The sequence below is a fragment of the Phocoena sinus genome, chromosome X (genome assembly GCF_008692025.1).
Source record: "Phocoena sinus isolate mPhoSin1 chromosome X, mPhoSin1.pri, whole genome shotgun sequence".
Classification (NCBI taxonomy): domain Eukaryota; kingdom Metazoa; phylum Chordata; class Mammalia; order Artiodactyla; family Phocoenidae; genus Phocoena; species Phocoena sinus.
The window spans coordinates 105,968,267-105,985,306 of NC_045784.1; the positions used below are offsets into that span (position 1 = coordinate 105,968,267).

Here is a 17,040-nt window from a genome sequence, read left to right on the forward strand (position 1 = left end):
GCTCTGACTTTTCACTTGTTGGATTTCCACTGCTTTCCAATGACCACTTACAGAGCCATAATGCACAGAACATCTATTGATGTCCCATTGATATTGATGTGATTTCCCGTAGTGGATTGAGGGCAGCACAGCCTATAGCCATTCGTATCTAAAGGTTATGTATAATGGATAATAGAGGAACATGAAATAGCAGAAAGAAATTTGCACGGGAAACAGAAGCGATAAATAGTTTCAGTGAAAGATCTTACTTGGGTTATACAGAAACTGCAAAGGGGGACTGAAAAAAACCAGATGACTCTTATAGACTCAGCAAGAGTTGAGAGTGAAATGGTTTCATATTTTGAAATATAATACTTTTTTATTTCAACCACAGAAAGCCATTTAAAAATCATCTTGTATGTTACAGTTCTTATGTGACATCTTTCACTTGAATGCCTCTTTATGAATTCTTACTCTGCCCTCCTGAGGTGGTCAGTGATGGATGAGGTAAGCAGAGGAAGAGATTTTAACTGATTATCCAAAGTCGCATAATGTCCAGTCCATGACAGAACAAAGTTCCAGTGTTTGCCATCAACATCTCCTCATTTTGAACCCACTCAACCTACTGTTCTAGTATTTAGCCTGATACTTCTGCATTTTCAAAGTCACACAGAAAAGCATTTTAACAGATATCTCTCACTGATCCACAAATCTCAGTTGCAGTAACTACTGCAATGGATGACCTGGTAAATCTAATTTAATTTGTGATTTAATAAGAAAAAAATGGTGGATTTATTTAGTAGACCAAGAAGTAAATGATCTGTAAGTTCTGCTGCAGTGCTAGAAGGGCAGCAAGGCCTAGCACTCAACAGCATGTCCTCTGGGGTCAGTCTGCTGCTCTGGCTTAAAGCTCAAAGCTCAGGATCCCTACTTCTTAGTGCTGTGACCTCTATGTGATCTCTTACCTTGGCTGTGCCTCAGTTTCCTCATTTATAAAATAGATTTAATACTGATAGATACCTTAAGGACTGTTCTGATAATGCAATGAGCTAATACAAGTAGAGTGCTTAGCATAATGTGTTTTTTTCAATAAACTTTTACCGACAGGGTTGCTATGGGCCAGGCACTGTTCTTAGTGCTGGGGTACAGCCATGAATAAAATGGCTAACTCTGAGAACCAGTGAATTTTAATAGTGAATAATGATTATATAGGTAGTTATGGTAACAACAACAATAATAATATTTAACATTTATAGTATACGTACTGTGTTTTAAGTCCTATTCCAAGTTCTTTAGTTATATTAACTCATTTAATTCTTATGAAAACCCTATGTTACAGGTACTGTTTTAAGACAGTTTTACAGATGAGGAAATGGAGGCCTTAAAAGGGTGAATAATTTGCCCAAGGTAACATGCCTAAGAAGTGGCAGAGGTCTGAAAAATCCATGCTCATAACCGTTGTACTATACAGCCTTACTGTCATATCAGATTTATATGCCATTGTTTACCCTATTAAAAAAGGCAGTCCTTGAAATAACTGAAACATTCTGCTTTCACTTTTTTTTTTTCCTTCTGGCCGCACCACATGGCATGTGGAACTTCCCCGACCACAGATCAAACCCGTGCCCCCTGCAGTGGAAGCGCAGAGTCTTAACCACTGGACCACCAGGGAAACCCTCCACTTTTGCTTCTGAAATGAATCAATATAATCTAACTAAACAAGTCTCAGAGTATATAATACAATTTTTTATATGAGTGGCCATATAATAAATTTAAATAGAAACATAGGTTTGAACACAGTATAAACCTATTAATAAGAAGCTTGCTATACCTGGATTTGTTTACTCCAGAGGTAAAGTCTTGAATCTAAAATATTATCTCTCTGTATAGTAAAAGTTAATAGAAGCTAACCTATAAGAGTTGGTCTCATAATTGAACAATAACATTTTAAAGGGCCTCTAATGTATTTCAACTTTTCAAATTACTCCTTGCTTTGAATGATACCATATTAAAACCCTGTTTATATTACAGTACTTTCTCATCTCCAACCTCCATTCCTTCAGCGCTATTCCTCATTAAACGTTATTACAAAACAAATAAACATACATGTTGGGTTATCCTGAAATGTCTGAGATAAAGGACACATTTTGATATTATAGGTTAATATTATCCACCTTTAATAGAAGCATTGTTCAAACATATTCAGATTGTACGATGAAAATAGAAAAGAGATAATCATGAACATCAATATAGGCTATGATCCTATACTGTTGACATTATCAGTGACTCCCCTACAAAATATATGTTTATTTAACTTACTACCGTTTGTTCTGTGACTCATAAAAACTGGTTATGGGAAATTTCTTATTGTTCACGTTTTTTAATAAATCAGACTCAACAAAACTTACTTTTTTATAATTATAAGAAACTCTAAATCCCTTTTTAATCTCTCTCTCAGAATCATATTCAATGTATCTTTGTGGGTAGTTCCCCTTCAATTAAGAAATCAGGCTAAACCTGAAAAGAAGATACAAGTGACGTACTTAGAATTCTTTTTCTACCATGATATGCTATTCTTCTAGGAACAGTGCTCCCACAAAATACATGTTTTTTAAGTTAATTTACATCTTAGACTGTAAAACCACTCAGACAAGGAAATTAATGTTCAGTCAAAATAAAATGCCAGCCAGAAAAATCAATACAATTTGCTATCAAGTAAGGGTGACTTTAATCAAGATGCCTCAAGAACAACATTTTTCTTAAAAGTGGAAAGTGTGCCTCACTACTGTTTTCTCTTTTACCCTCACAAACACAGTAATCACACAATTCTGTAGCCATTTACCTAGTGAAAATAAGAAGACATTTTTTTTAGTCCCAGTGTAAAACTCTGCATTCTTGGAAAGAGATTATGCCCTGGATTTTCCGATAGCTTCCAAGTAACTACTACTTTAATGAAATTGCTACCTGAAAGTTCGGTAGCAGTATTATTGTTTAACTATAATTTAAGAAGCTATTGTAGATTGGTACTTATGACTTCTAATGAGAAAACCATAACAACCTTTTAATTGAAGGGGTAATGGTTAACTACACTAATTGCAATCAATAAGACTGTGCTAGTAGCATAAATATTTCTTCTCAAAGAGCAATCCTTACGCTCCTCAGCAGTATTTAAGGTTAGGAAGTACCAAAAAATAAATAAATAACCTAATTAGAAATCTATTTGTTATTTTTTTTTACATCTTTATTGGAGTATAATTGCTTTAAATGGTGTGTTAGTTTCTGCTTTATAACAAAGTGAATCAGTTATACATATACATATGTTCCCATATCTCTTCCCTCTTGCGTCTCCCTCCCTCCCACCCTCCCTATCCCACCGCTCTAGGTGGTCACGAAGCACCGAGCTGATATCCCTGTGCTATGCAACTGCTTCCCACTAGCTATCTATTTTACGTTTGGTAGTGTATATATGTCCATGCCATTCTCTCACTTTGTCACAGCTTACCCTACCCCCTCCCCATATCCTCAAATCCATTCTCTAGTAGGTCTGTGTCTTTATTCTTGTCTTACCCCTACGTTCTTCATGACATTTTTTTTCTTAGATTCCATATATATGTGTTAGCATACGGTGTTTGTTTTTCTCTTTCTGACCTACTTCACTCTGTATGACAGACTCTAGGTCTATCCACCTCATTACAAATAGCTCAATTTCGTTTCTTTTTATGGCTGAGTAATATTCCATTGTATATACATGCCACATCTTCTTCATCCATTCATCCGATGATGGACACTTAGGTTGTTTCTATCTCCTGGCTATTGTAAATAGAGCTGCAATGAACATTTTGGTACATGACTCTTTTTGAATTATGGTTTCGAACCAGGGACCTTTCGCGTATTAGGCGAACGTGACAACCACTACACTACGGAAAGAGCTCTCTATTTGTTATTGATAACACTAAGCCTTAGTTCAAATTTGTAGGTCGCAGAGTAGAGAGAGAAACCCACCCCCACCCCCCCGCTCCCAACTCCACCACAAGCAAAACAATACTTTGATTAAGAAGAAAAGCGAAGCATGGAAAAAAGGGCTTACCAATCACGTAGGCTAGTAACAAGGCCAAAGTCACTGTGATTGCAGTGGCGCTCAAGGCCGTGCACTTCCAATTGCAGCACCTGTAGGGTTTGTTGAAGGTAAAGGCAGGTCTGGAAAAGGTGCTTCGAGGAAGTGGCCTGGGAGGAGGCGAGTACACAGTATTGGATGTCAGAGGGTAGTTCTGACTGGCTGCACTGAAGATGGCCGAGGAACCAGATCCATGTTTGAACAGGAAATGCCTGCGGAAAGGAAACAAAAGTTTGGGCTATCAAAACCAAAGCCACTTGCTACAGAAATACAAATTCCACTAATTTGAAACAATCATGCTATGACAAAGCACAGGACAACTAGGAGGAACTCAACAAAATTTTCTTATACCTAACACTTAACTACAAAGTGCCATTGGTGATCTCCTTTTTGTTTTCCTATTTTAGACTTTTAAGAGGAGGAAAGAGGTCTTCTTTTCCCTGACTTGTTGACTAATGAAATTCTCAAATTCTGAGCATTAACATTCCACATTTGATGGTATTAACTATACTGCTCCCTTTCATTAAATATAATACTCAAAAAGAGAAAGAGAAGTATCATCAAGCATTTTGATAATATCAATGGCCTAGAGACCAGTATTTTATTTAGAGACCAGCTTTCACAGACATATTTTCACGCAATATTTTATTATAAAAATTGCCAAACACACAGCCAAAGAAAGAATTTTATAATAAACACACATCTACTCAAGAGAATATCAAGTAAAGAGATTCAGTAAATCTGGAGTAGGTCCTAAGCATGTATATTTTAACAAAACGTCCTAGGTAAGTTTGATGTGCGTATCCAGTTGAGCAGCACTGGCCTTAGAAATGCTAGATTCAAATTTTAAAAGATTGTTATCAAGTAAACAATTATAAAAATTTAAAAGAAACCCAAAACCACAGATGTACTTGTCAACTAGATTCTATACTTAACATATGACTATATTCACTCTATCACATATTTATCCACCTCTCCATTCCTATCTTAGTCCATCTTTTTTTAAAACATTTCATTTCATTTTTTATTCAAGCATTTCAAAGTAAGCTGCATACATCGGTACACTTCCCTTCACATATTTCAACTTGCATATTATTATCTAGAGTTCAGTAATTTTTTTACAGATTTTTAATGTAAAATTTATACATGATGGCTTTGAGTTTTTTAGATTCCACATATGAGTGATATCATACAGTATTTGTCTTTCTCTGTCTGATTTATCTCACAGCATAATATCCTCGAGGTCCATCCATGAACTTGCTAAAATGAAGAGGAGAATGTTGGTTACCGGGAGCTGAGAGGTGGGGGATAGGGAGATGTTTAAGGTTACAAATTTGCAACTAGCAGATAAATAAGTCTTGGAGATCTAATGCACAGTATTATTATAGACAATAATAATGTAAAATAAATATCAAACTTGCTGAGGCAGTAGACCTTAACTATTCCCACCACAAGAAAGAAATGATAATTATGTGACAGAGGTGTTAGCTAACACTACAAATGGCAATTGTACTGCAATATATAAATGTACCAAATCAACATGTTGGACACCTTAAACTTATAAACTGTTATATGTAAATATAATATAAAAAATTATACACAATGAAATGCACAAATTTTAAGTGTACATTTACTGAGGCTTGACAAATGCAATCACCTGTGTAACCTAAACCCCTATCAAGATACAGAACATTCCCATCACCCCAGGAAGTGTCCTCCTGCCTTTCGAAGTAAATCCCTATTCCCTAACCCCCAGAGGCAACCACTATTTTGCATTTTTTCTACCCTACATTACTTTTGCCTGTCCTGGAACTTCATATTGCTGTCATGTTTGAATTACTAGAGGATGATTATTGACAGCTCATGACTATTGTAATATGGGTATTTCATAAACAGTAGTGATTTATTCACATGTAAGGAGTTGGCATAAAAATATGTTTTTGTGCAATACTTTACCCTTATCGGGTACTAAGTGCCATGCATTGTGTTAAACACTCATTATCTCAGTTAGTATTCATTCATATGAAATAGGCTACATTATTATCTGCATGGTGTATTTAAGGAAATGGAGGCTGAAAGAGGTTAAGTAACTTGCTTAAATCCACCTAGGAAATGAATAACAAAGCCAGAATGAGATCTCAAGCCATTCCAGCTCCAAAGTCCTCAATCTACTATGCTGCCTGGGCAGTAAAATGCACTGCTAAACAAAAAACATTCTGGTGCCACATTTTCATGTAATACATCACAAGACCCTTCCGCTGAGCAAAGAGCCAACATCACCTTGTACATGTCACATACGCCCAAATGCATAAATCATTAAGAATATTTTAAGACTGATTTTAGCTTCCATTTTTAAAGAACAAAAGCATACATGCTTAAAGGAAAAAACAACTGTCAACATGCCAGTTAATGAAAATATCCACATTAGAGAGTTTTGCTTTAGTATATGAGGATAAAAGTTATTTAAAGGGCAGGATTGCTGAGGGGAGTGGAGATTCACAAGCCTTTCTGGAAGATAATTTGGCATTACGTAACAAAAGACTTAAAATATGCATATTCCCCGTCCAAAAATTATGCCTATAGGAATTTATCCTTAGGAAATGATGTGTATGACCATGTATATAAAAAGTCATTCATTGAAGTGTTATTTATAACAGCAAAAGATAAACACCCAAATGCTCATTAATAGATAGTTGGGTAAGTATATCATTTTATAAACACGCAGTAGAATACTATACAACCATTACAAATTGCACTGTAAAAGAATATCTATTCACTAGGAAAAGTGTTTACAGATATCACCAGTTAAAAGCAAGTAGGTTTCAAAACAATATGGGCAATAGAATACAATTTTTAAAATAAAAAAATATATATGCTCATGGAAAGATAATAATTTATGTTACCTTTGGATAGTAGGGGTATTTTTTGAAGTTTTCTGCCTTGAGCTTGTATTGTTCTTGTAACTAGTATCATAAAGATTGGGAGTGGGGTCAGTGGGAAAAATGCAGTGACTAATACCAACCACATGAACAATGGGTTCTATTTATGTGAACATAATTTATTGAGCACCTAGAAAAGCCAGGCACCAAAGTAGGTACAGTATATGCAATATTTTGATCCTAATACATCTGTGGGGTTGATATTATTATTATAATCTTACAGATGATGAAACAGAGATCGAAAGAGGTTTAGTAGGAGCAAAGTGGTAATGATAATAGTTATCATAATAATGATAATAAGAGGTAACATTCATTAAGTGCTTACTTGTGCCAGACATTATTCTAATTAATTCAGAAAGCATTATATAATTTAATCTTCACAACAATCCCATTACAGTAAGTATGTACATTTACAGATGAGAAAACCAGTGCACAGAGAGGTTAAGTAATTTGTCCACGGTCACGCAGCTAGTACTGGTAAAGCCAACTTTCAAGTCCAAGCAGTCTGGCTCCAGAGCCATTGATCTTAACCACGACATTACAGTACAGTATATCAGGGTTCTGCAGTTAGTGGACACATGAAGCTTTGAATCCGGGCCTTATAGGGCACAGAAGAAGCATGCTTTGTGTTGATTTTGGCATGTGGATGATATTGGATTGAGCCACACTTTTACCCTTTTTTTCTCAGGCCTTTGGGACCTGAGAGAAAAACGTGAGAATGATGGCTACAGAATCACAGAGTTAGAGGGATCTCAGAAATCAGCTAGCAGCCCAACACCCTCATTTTGCAGTTAGGGAAATGGAGGCCCAGAGAATGAAAGTGGATGATTTAAAGGAAACATCAGTAGTTAATGATATCAATGTAGTTAGAATTGAGGACTTGCAAAATAGTGTATTTCCACTACACTGTGCTACCTGCCAACCAGTCTTCACCAGATTACCACCAGGTTCTATCTAATCTTCTGGGTTAACTGACCAGGGCTAACCAAATACAATCTATTCAAACAGTACTTCATAATACATATCTATTTTTCCATATGTCACATGTTCTCATAGTAAGTTTTAAAGACCATCTTAACTTTTTTGAATGAATGGGGAACCATTAGAAAGAAGCTAGTCTTCAGTCGTTAAGACTGTAAAGGAGTTATTGCTGCTTCTAAAGGCACTGAACGTATCCCCAGAATGGACAAACAGTATGTAGTAGAAATAAGAATAAACATATTTTATTGAAAAAGTGACTCACAGCATTATGTTTCTTCCATTTGATTGTACCTCCTCTTTAGTCCCTGAAATAATCACCTCCATGTCATAAGGAGGTAGATTTCTTCTTTAATGTCTGGTTATCTCTCCCAGCCTATGTTTTCCCCTTTGGCCATCTAATTTACTAGTTGAGGAAGAAGTACAGCACTTTACAAACAGCAGAGTGGAGAAGCCTCCCCATTTCCCCACCACAACTTTGTGGTGACACTGGAGGCGATAATATGTCACTTGCATATAACTGATCCTATACAGCGACACTCTGATATGTTCCTATGGGACAGAAGAGAAATCTAGCAGTATGGGGCTTTTTTATTCACTGTTTGGAGACTAAAATCTTCGATCCTTTGCATATTTATGAAGGAGAACAATTGGATTTTTGAGACAATGTAAGTGGCCCCATATGCTGGATACTGATTTTGTTTGGTATATCATTAAGAGGTAGAAGAAAGACAAAGAAAGACAGAGAATTGTTGGCTATTATGATGGCAATTACAAGCAATAATCAATATCCCTGAGCACTGTAATTTCATCTTGATATATACCAAAGGATTTCCAAATGCAGTTTCATAAGTAAAATATTACAACATAATGAATAAATTCGACAGCTGCAGCAGAGCAACATTTAAACTAACTCATATTTGAGTGGAATCCAAATCAGTCCTCAGTGAGGGTAGATAATAAAATGAGTTCATATACTAAGGTTCCTGTTTTCTTATTAACAAACTGAGATTAAGATTCTCTGCTGAAAGTGATCTATACTTTGATGTGCATCATGAACAACAGCAATGCAAATGCTATGTACTGTCAAAGGCTTTGCAGTCCATTGTTGGAAAGCGAAACTACTGCCTAAATGTGTTTTCATAGTCCCTGAAAAAAGTAGGAGCATGAAGACAAATGCACACTGCTAGACTTCAGCTATGTGCTCATAAAATCACATCATCTGTCTAAGCACATTGCTTTTCCCAGGGGACCTGAGGATATACTAAAATGTTGCTATCAATTTCATACAATTAGGTTTTTTCCCACAGAGGAAATGATAAAAATGCAGTTCAAGAGTTTATGTGTAAGTAGTACTCTCCTTTGCATCTGTTTTAATATTCAATTTCAAATTTAAAAAGGAAAAGTAAGATATTGCCAAAAGGAAATGGGCATATAAGGAAATTGAAAAAATATATATATCTTTAAGACTGATGAGACCCAGTGCTGGTAAATGGGAATTTAATAAATGTTCCTGTAAGGATTTTAAAATCATCTATAAAAAAGGGGAAAATGTACTTTCTCTTTTTAAACCCTACATACAACATAATTCTGAGGGTACCTGTTAGCACTAAATGATGTGATTTAATGTGGCACTTGAAATTCTATAGGAAATAGACAGAAATCTACAGCTTTCTAACAACAGATGCATAAATAACCAATGAATTTTTTCTTTTACATCTTGTAAACATACTTATGAGTCTCTAAACCTGCATTCTCTTAGCTACAAACATTAGACTAATTTTTATACCCAGAGGAAGGAATTCAACTTACCTCCAGTTAGAGGCTGAGGTTGATTTAAAAAAAATAATAAAGAAGAAGACTGCAATAAAAAGGCCTTGAGTCAAGGTGTTAGGGCCAAATCACATTCAGATAGGATAGTGGAATTCAGGCATTTATTCTTTTCAAAAAATTATTAAATGCATTTTTATTGTGATAAAAACCACAGAACACAAAATTTACCATCCTATACCGTTTTTAAGTGTATAGTTCAGTAGGATTAAGTATATTCACATTATTGAGAAAGAGATCTCCAGAACTTCTTCATCTTGCAAATGTGAAACTCTACACTCATTAAACAACTCCTCTTTCCCCCTCTCCCCAGCCTCTGGTAACAACCATTCTCATTTCTGTTTCTACGAATTTGACAATTTCAGATATGCCATATAAGTAGAATCACACAATATCTGTCTTTTTGTGACTTGTTTACTTCACTTAATTTAACGTCCTCAAGTTTTATCCGTGTGACTGGATTTCTTTCCTTTTCAAGGCTGATGACTTGTACATATATACCATATTTTGTTTAGCCATTCATCTGTCGATGAACATTTGGGTTGCTTCCGCCTCTTGGCTACTGTGAATAATGCAAATATCTCTTTGAGATCCTGCTTTCAATTCTTTTAAGTATATACACAGAAGTGGGATTGCTGGATCATATGTCAGCTCTACTTTTATTTTTTTGAGGAACCTCCATACTGTTTTCCATAGTAGTTGTATCATTTTACATTCCCACCAACAGTGCAAAGGGTTCCATTTCTCCACATCCTTGCTAACACTTGTTATTTCTTGTCTTTTTGATGATAGCCATCCTAATGGGTATGAGGTGATACCTCATTGTGATTTTGATTTGCATTTCTCTGATGGTTAGTGATGCTGAGCATCTTTTCATATGCTTGTTGGCTGTTTTTCATATCCTCTTTGAAGAAATGTCTATTCATAGGTATTCATTCTTATGCCTCCAAAAACATGAGAAAATAAAAGAAAACGTCATGCTGAGTCAGCCCCATTTTCTTCTCTGACAAGAATATCTAGTGAATATCTAGTGTTCTTTTGTGGCAAAGCGTGGTTACTGGCAAGATATCAACCTCAACATCTCTAGTTTTTGCATAATAGCCTATTCTTGATATTCCTTTTTAGGATAAATGCTCCTAAAAAGAGTATTTATCCAAACTCTCTCTGAGCCTAAATGGTATTATCAGCTTGGACAACCTCTTGGGGGTAACATTTTTTTTTTTTTATTAACAACTATATAAAGGTGGATTTCATTTTATTTGCCCTAGGTTTCTTTCTTCCAAATTTTAAGTCACCCTGTCCATATGCCCCATTCAAACCTTATATGCCAAGTGTTCATAAAAAAGTTTATAGTCTCTCCATGTTGTTCATAATTTTTAAGAGATTTTTTTAAAAAATATACTTTCAGGATATATATATCTAAACCTTAATTTTTCTAGGCTTAAGCCTTAGTTCTATAATCTATTCTTAAATGGTAATACTCTATGGTCTAGATTGGTATTCATGTGATTTTCCAAGTGAGGTAGTTAGCAGCTAATGGGAGAGCTCTTTTAAAAATCTTTTTTGTGGCTATTATTCCCTCTTGTCTTTTAATCAGAAGTAGTATCTACCCTACCTCCTCAACTGCCTCTGGATTGTATATTCCGTTAGGGCAGGGACCAAGTCAACTTCTAGGTTCCTTGTCTCATACTTCAAAGGTACTCAATGAATATATATTGATTTGCATGATGTTTTTGCTTTTTCTAAAAGGCTCTTGATTCTCTGTACAGAATGAATGAGGCTTGGGGACTCTAAAATAACTGTTTCACTCGTGAGCAAATATCTCCTGGTTTCCTGAATATAAAAGGACAATTACAAACTTTCATTTTATTTTCACATAATCTAGAGGAAAAAAATAAGTCAAAAAAATAGTTGAGTCACATTTCGTCTCTATTTGAGACACCTGAGTAAGGAAAGAATTATTGTTAATAAAAATACTAATAATTAGAAATAATCGCTGTGAATGATAATGGCAATAGCAATGACCACTTACTGAACATCTATGTGCCAGGCACTCTGCTAAAGTAATTTCTGGGGTTTGTTTTCTCACTGAATCCTCAAAGTAACCCTATAAAGTAGATGATATTATCCACATGTCATAGTTTAGGAGGCTGAGGTTGAGCTACTAAGTTTAAGTACATTTCCCAAGGTCATGCAACCAGTAAATGATAGAATCTACTTCAGTTTTCCTGATTACTAGGATGCAATCTACATGAGAGTAGAAATTTCATTTGTCTTATTTATTGCTGTATCCCCAGCATCTAGAATTGTGCCTCACAAAGAGTAGGTGCTCAATAAATATTTTTACTTCTATGCACGAACAATGAAACCCATTTACTTAACCACTGTGCACATACTAACTCAATACATCCCTGATGTCACTCTTACTGCTAATCATTAAGGTAATAAAATCTTCTTAAATCACATGATCATCTGGCATTTCTCTGTTCAGAATGAACATATATGAGCGTATTATTCCACTGAATATGTTTTTATGGATATATTTATTTCAACTCTTTTAATTATAGAATTGACAAATGATATTAGGAGGATACATACTTATGAAAGTGAACTAATTGTCATGTCTCCTTGTTTAGAATACATCAGAACATTTTTCATTCAACAGTGTATCAGACTTCCCAATATAAATTAAACATTTCTGTAACAGGACATTTAGAGATACACTGGAGCTAGTAGGGTTGGAATATATATATATATATATATATATATATATATATATGGCATATATATAAATGCTAGAGAAAGAAAATACTACGTATTCTATAATGTTTGACCAAGATGCTTTAGTAGACTCCAAAATAAATGAAAATAAACAATTATCCTCCACTTCATAATAATGCCCTTTCAAGTCGTCCTCTCATTCTCTTTCTCTAAGTTAAATCCATGCTCTATAGATGTACTTTTTAATTTAAAAATTGATATTAAAAAACCCTACACCACTTGAAGGGTAAATATCAAATTAGTATTTTCTATTAATGTACACGTTCCTGTATTAAAAGGATAAGGCCAACATATAAAAATTATTTACTTAGATTAGTAATCTTACCATTTTTTCATTCTCTTTGTATTTAAAGGTAATTTAGGTCCCAAGATATGGTGTGGAAGCTGTAATCCTTTCAAACTAGAAACAATCTGGAAAGCTACTGATGGGTGAGACTTTCAATCCTCTTATGATTTTATACATCTTCTCCATGAAGGCATAACAAAATGCCACCCCACAGTTTTCAAGAGTTCATTTCCCACCAGGGAACCATTTTAAATGGGAACAAACATGGAACCTAGGCAAAATTTATTAGCACACGTTTAAAATTAAACCAGACCCCAAATTTTCTAAGATTTAAGAGAATTTCATTCATTTTATAAAGAAATTCAATTATGCTTCCCTTTACAAAAGCTGAAAGTCCATTCCCAATTTTACTCACCAGAGCAACCTGCTGATTTTGTAGAATTGGTCTTCACTGGTTACTTGGCTTATTTATTTATTTCTCTTCTTAGAGGAGTGGATAGCGGGCAGAGTATTATATACCTTAATTACCTTTTTATTCACCCTCATTTTCCTCAGGTATGTATTATCCTCGTTTGTTTTATGAGCCAGTTGACATGGTATACTTTTCTGTATCATTTCTTTTTATTGAATTGTAATCTATATTAGCAAAGACATTTTATTTTAAAGAGAGAGTGTTTCAAACTAAATACAAAGGAGTATAATAAGGACAGAACCTGAGAGTTTACCACTGCGCTCTTCAGGTTAAAAATCTAGATTATCATTCTCATGCAACTTTTAAAGGATGTTGATCAGCACTTGCTTTCATTAGCTTTCACTTCTCTGAAAGTCTTACTCATACATGTATAATAAAGGCAAGAATGTTTTTTATAATGCTATAAAATAACATAAGAAATGCCACTCAAATCAGTCCTCTAACCTATTCAGCATAACGTTTCTCTAAGGGAGAAACTGGCAAAGGGCACGGCTGTCCTCTGAAATATCAGCCTCAAAAATCAAAGATGTGGCCTGAGGCAGAAACTGTCCACTCCTGACCAACGTCCATATGTTCTCCTTTTCTCTTGGGCACACAGATAGACTACATTTCCCAGTCACCATTTCCATTAGGTATGGTCATGTGACTAAGTTCTGGGTAGTAAAATGTGAAGGGTGAGAAAAAGTGGTGTTTGACACTTCCAGTCTTCAGCCCTAAAAATTTCCAACCCATGATTCTCAATGTCCTTCTGCATAAGAGAGCAGATTCAAATATGGAAGGAGTCTAGTCCATTCATTCCATGGAATGTTATGAAGTCATAAAAAATATGAAGAATTTTTAACCATAAAAGCATATTAGATATGCTGACCTTTGTCTCTCTGCAAAGAGCCCTGGACAGAGCATCCCTATCCATGACCTTCCCAAACCCACTCCCCACTGCTCACGGTCAAAGTTAATTGGACCAGAATTGGACATCCAACCTCAGAGACAATGATATTTTCTCTCCCTCCCTCTCTTCCCCTCTCTCTCTTCCTCTCTCTCTCTCTTCCTCTCTCTCTCTCTCCATCTTTCTCTCTCAGAAATCTAGACACAGAAACCTGTCAGCTAGGAAAGCCAAAATGCAAGGTCATTTTGAGCCAGAGCTGAAGTTGCAGCAGAACAGGGGAACAGATAAAAAAATCCCATTTAGAATGACGCCTGAGAATAGAGCATGTTGTGCAGAGAGAAGCATGCATGTGGCCCCAGAAAGAAACAGAACAATGGGGAGAGCGCTATCTCTATCATTAGGCCTTGTTGTACTCACCGTCCTTTCCCTGTGAGACTATCCTGTATCATTTTTTAAAACCTCCTTTTTACTAGATTTGGTTTTTTAAAGCATTTCTGTTCCCGTTAACCAGATAATTTCTAAGGCAATAAGTGATTTTCCATGTTGGGAAACAAAACCCAGAATTCATATATACAGCACAACCACAACTACGTGCTGTCCCTTCCCACACAAAAACAACAACAATTCCAATTTCAAATCCCTATTCTGCAGAAATCTAACCCCAAAGAAAACGTATGGAAATCTTAATAGTAACTATCTTTGGGTAACAGAATTTGTAGATATATTTTTCTTTCTGATTTCCTGTGTTTTTCCTGTTTTTGAATGAAGATCTGTTACTTTTATAAGAGCCTTCATAATTTGGCCTCTGCAGGCCTCTTTGACTCACCTCAGCTATTGTCTCCCGTGCTCTCTAAGCTCTGAACATCCTATGTCATATACGGTTTCCCAAATATGCCATTTTTTTTCAGGCTTCTGTGTTCTCATCTAAGTTTTTTAGAAATATCAGAAGAGCTAAGAAACGCCCAAGAGTGGTGTAGATATAAAGATAAGAAAGAGAGAATAAAGTGTGAATATAGGAAGAATGAAGAGTGTAGGGGAAGAGAAAGGAATAGAATAAGAAAGGAAATTTTATAGAGAAGTAGATGATGGATAGATAGATGATAGGTAGATAGATATGGCTGTATATGCAAGGGTAGGAGATCATTTGTTAGTTGCTTTAGGGGTCACTCTGGCCTCCCTTGTTATAGGCTGTCTAGCTATTAGTCAGCAATGATAGACTGACTAAATGGATTTAGTTTAGTGGTTGTTTTAGTCCGTCTGGGCTGCTATAACAAAATGCCATAGACTGGGTGGCGTATAACAAACAGAAATATGTTTCTCACAGTTTTGAAGGCTGGACGTCCAAGATCAGGGTGCTAGCATGGTAGGGTTCCAGTGAAGGCCCTCTTCTGGGTTGCAGACTGACAACTTATTGCTGTGTCCTCACGTGGCAGAAGGGGGTAGGGAGCAATCTGAGCTCTCTTTTATAAGAGCACTAATCCCATTAACAAGGGCTCTGCCCTCATGACCTAATCACCTCGAAAATCCCTACCTAATACCATCACCTTGGGCGTTAAGTTTTCAACATGTGAATTTTGGGGCAATAACAAACATTGAATCTATAGCGGTGGTTTCCAACCCCAATTATGTTATAGACTGGAGAATTATCGAAACCCTCCAACAAAGGCTTAAGAAGAAAGGAATAGGAAGGGGGAAGGTGGGAAGGGAAAAAAGAAATTGCAAGAGTCTGAAGAGGGGTGAGTAAAGTGAGCAGGTAAGGAAACAATAGATTTCGTCTAACCATTAATCTAAAAGGGTGTTTCTCAACTGGGGACAAATGGGCCCACATTTGGCAATGTCTGGGGACAATTTTAGTTGCCATGACTGAGGAGCGGGGACCCTGGCATCTAATGGGTAGAGGTCAGGGTTGCTGCTATATAGCCTATAATGCACAGGACAGCCTCCCACAGCAATGAACTATCCAGGCTGAAATATCAACAGGGGCAAGGCTGAGAAACCTTCGTTGAAAACTATTCCTCCGATTGGAACAGGCAGTTTTGAAGTATTCCATGTCCCTATGGGAAGGAATCTGTCATTCTTTAAAGACTCTCAGAGAAAGATTTTCTTGCCTTTCTCCCCAAGCTCACAGCCGTTCCTCCCTTGAGACTATCTGCACTTGGGATTGTTCTATTATCCAAACAAATATCCTGAACCCTAGGGCCAGAGAGCATATACAACTCACTCATAATTACCTCCAACATTTACGCTGCTGACCAAATAAGAAATCTTTATGAAATATGGAGAATAGAAAACATTTTCTACTTTCAATTTTTTTAAATTGCTTTTCAAACTGTACCCCTCATGAACCTGTCATGAGACATAAATCCAAAACCTGAACTACTGATTAAAACATATACAGTTGGGACTTCCCTGGTGGCGCAGTGGTTAAGAATCCGCCTGCCAATGCAGGGGACATGGGTTTGAGCCCTGGTCCGGGAAGATCCCACATGCCGCGGTGCAGCTAAGCCCATGTGCCACAACTACTGAGCCTGTGCTCTACAGCCCGCGTGCCACAACTGCTGAGCCTGCATGCCACAACTACTGAAGCCTGCACGCCTAGAGCCCGTGCTCTGCAACAAGAAGGGCAACCACAATGAGCAGCCCGCGCACTGCAGAAAAGAGTAGCCCCTGCTCGCTGCAACTAGAGAAAGCCCGTGCACAGCAACGAAGACCCAATGCAGCCAAAAAAAATTAAATAAATAAATTAAAAAAAACCAAACATGCACAATATATAAT

At 36.3% G+C, this 17,040-nt stretch overlaps 1 protein-coding gene across 1 annotated transcript in view; it reads right to left on the reverse strand.

The window, feature by feature from the left end:
* The window catches only part of TENM1 (teneurin transmembrane protein 1), a 608,552-nt gene that overhangs the window by 320,473 nt on the left and 271,039 nt on the right, over positions 1-17,040 (reverse strand). The window contains exon 6 of the mRNA XM_032620244.1: positions 4,067-4,305. Coding sequence (XP_032476135.1) covers positions 4,067-4,305 — 239 coding nt within the window. The remainder of the gene's footprint in view (positions 1-4,066; positions 4,306-17,040) is intronic.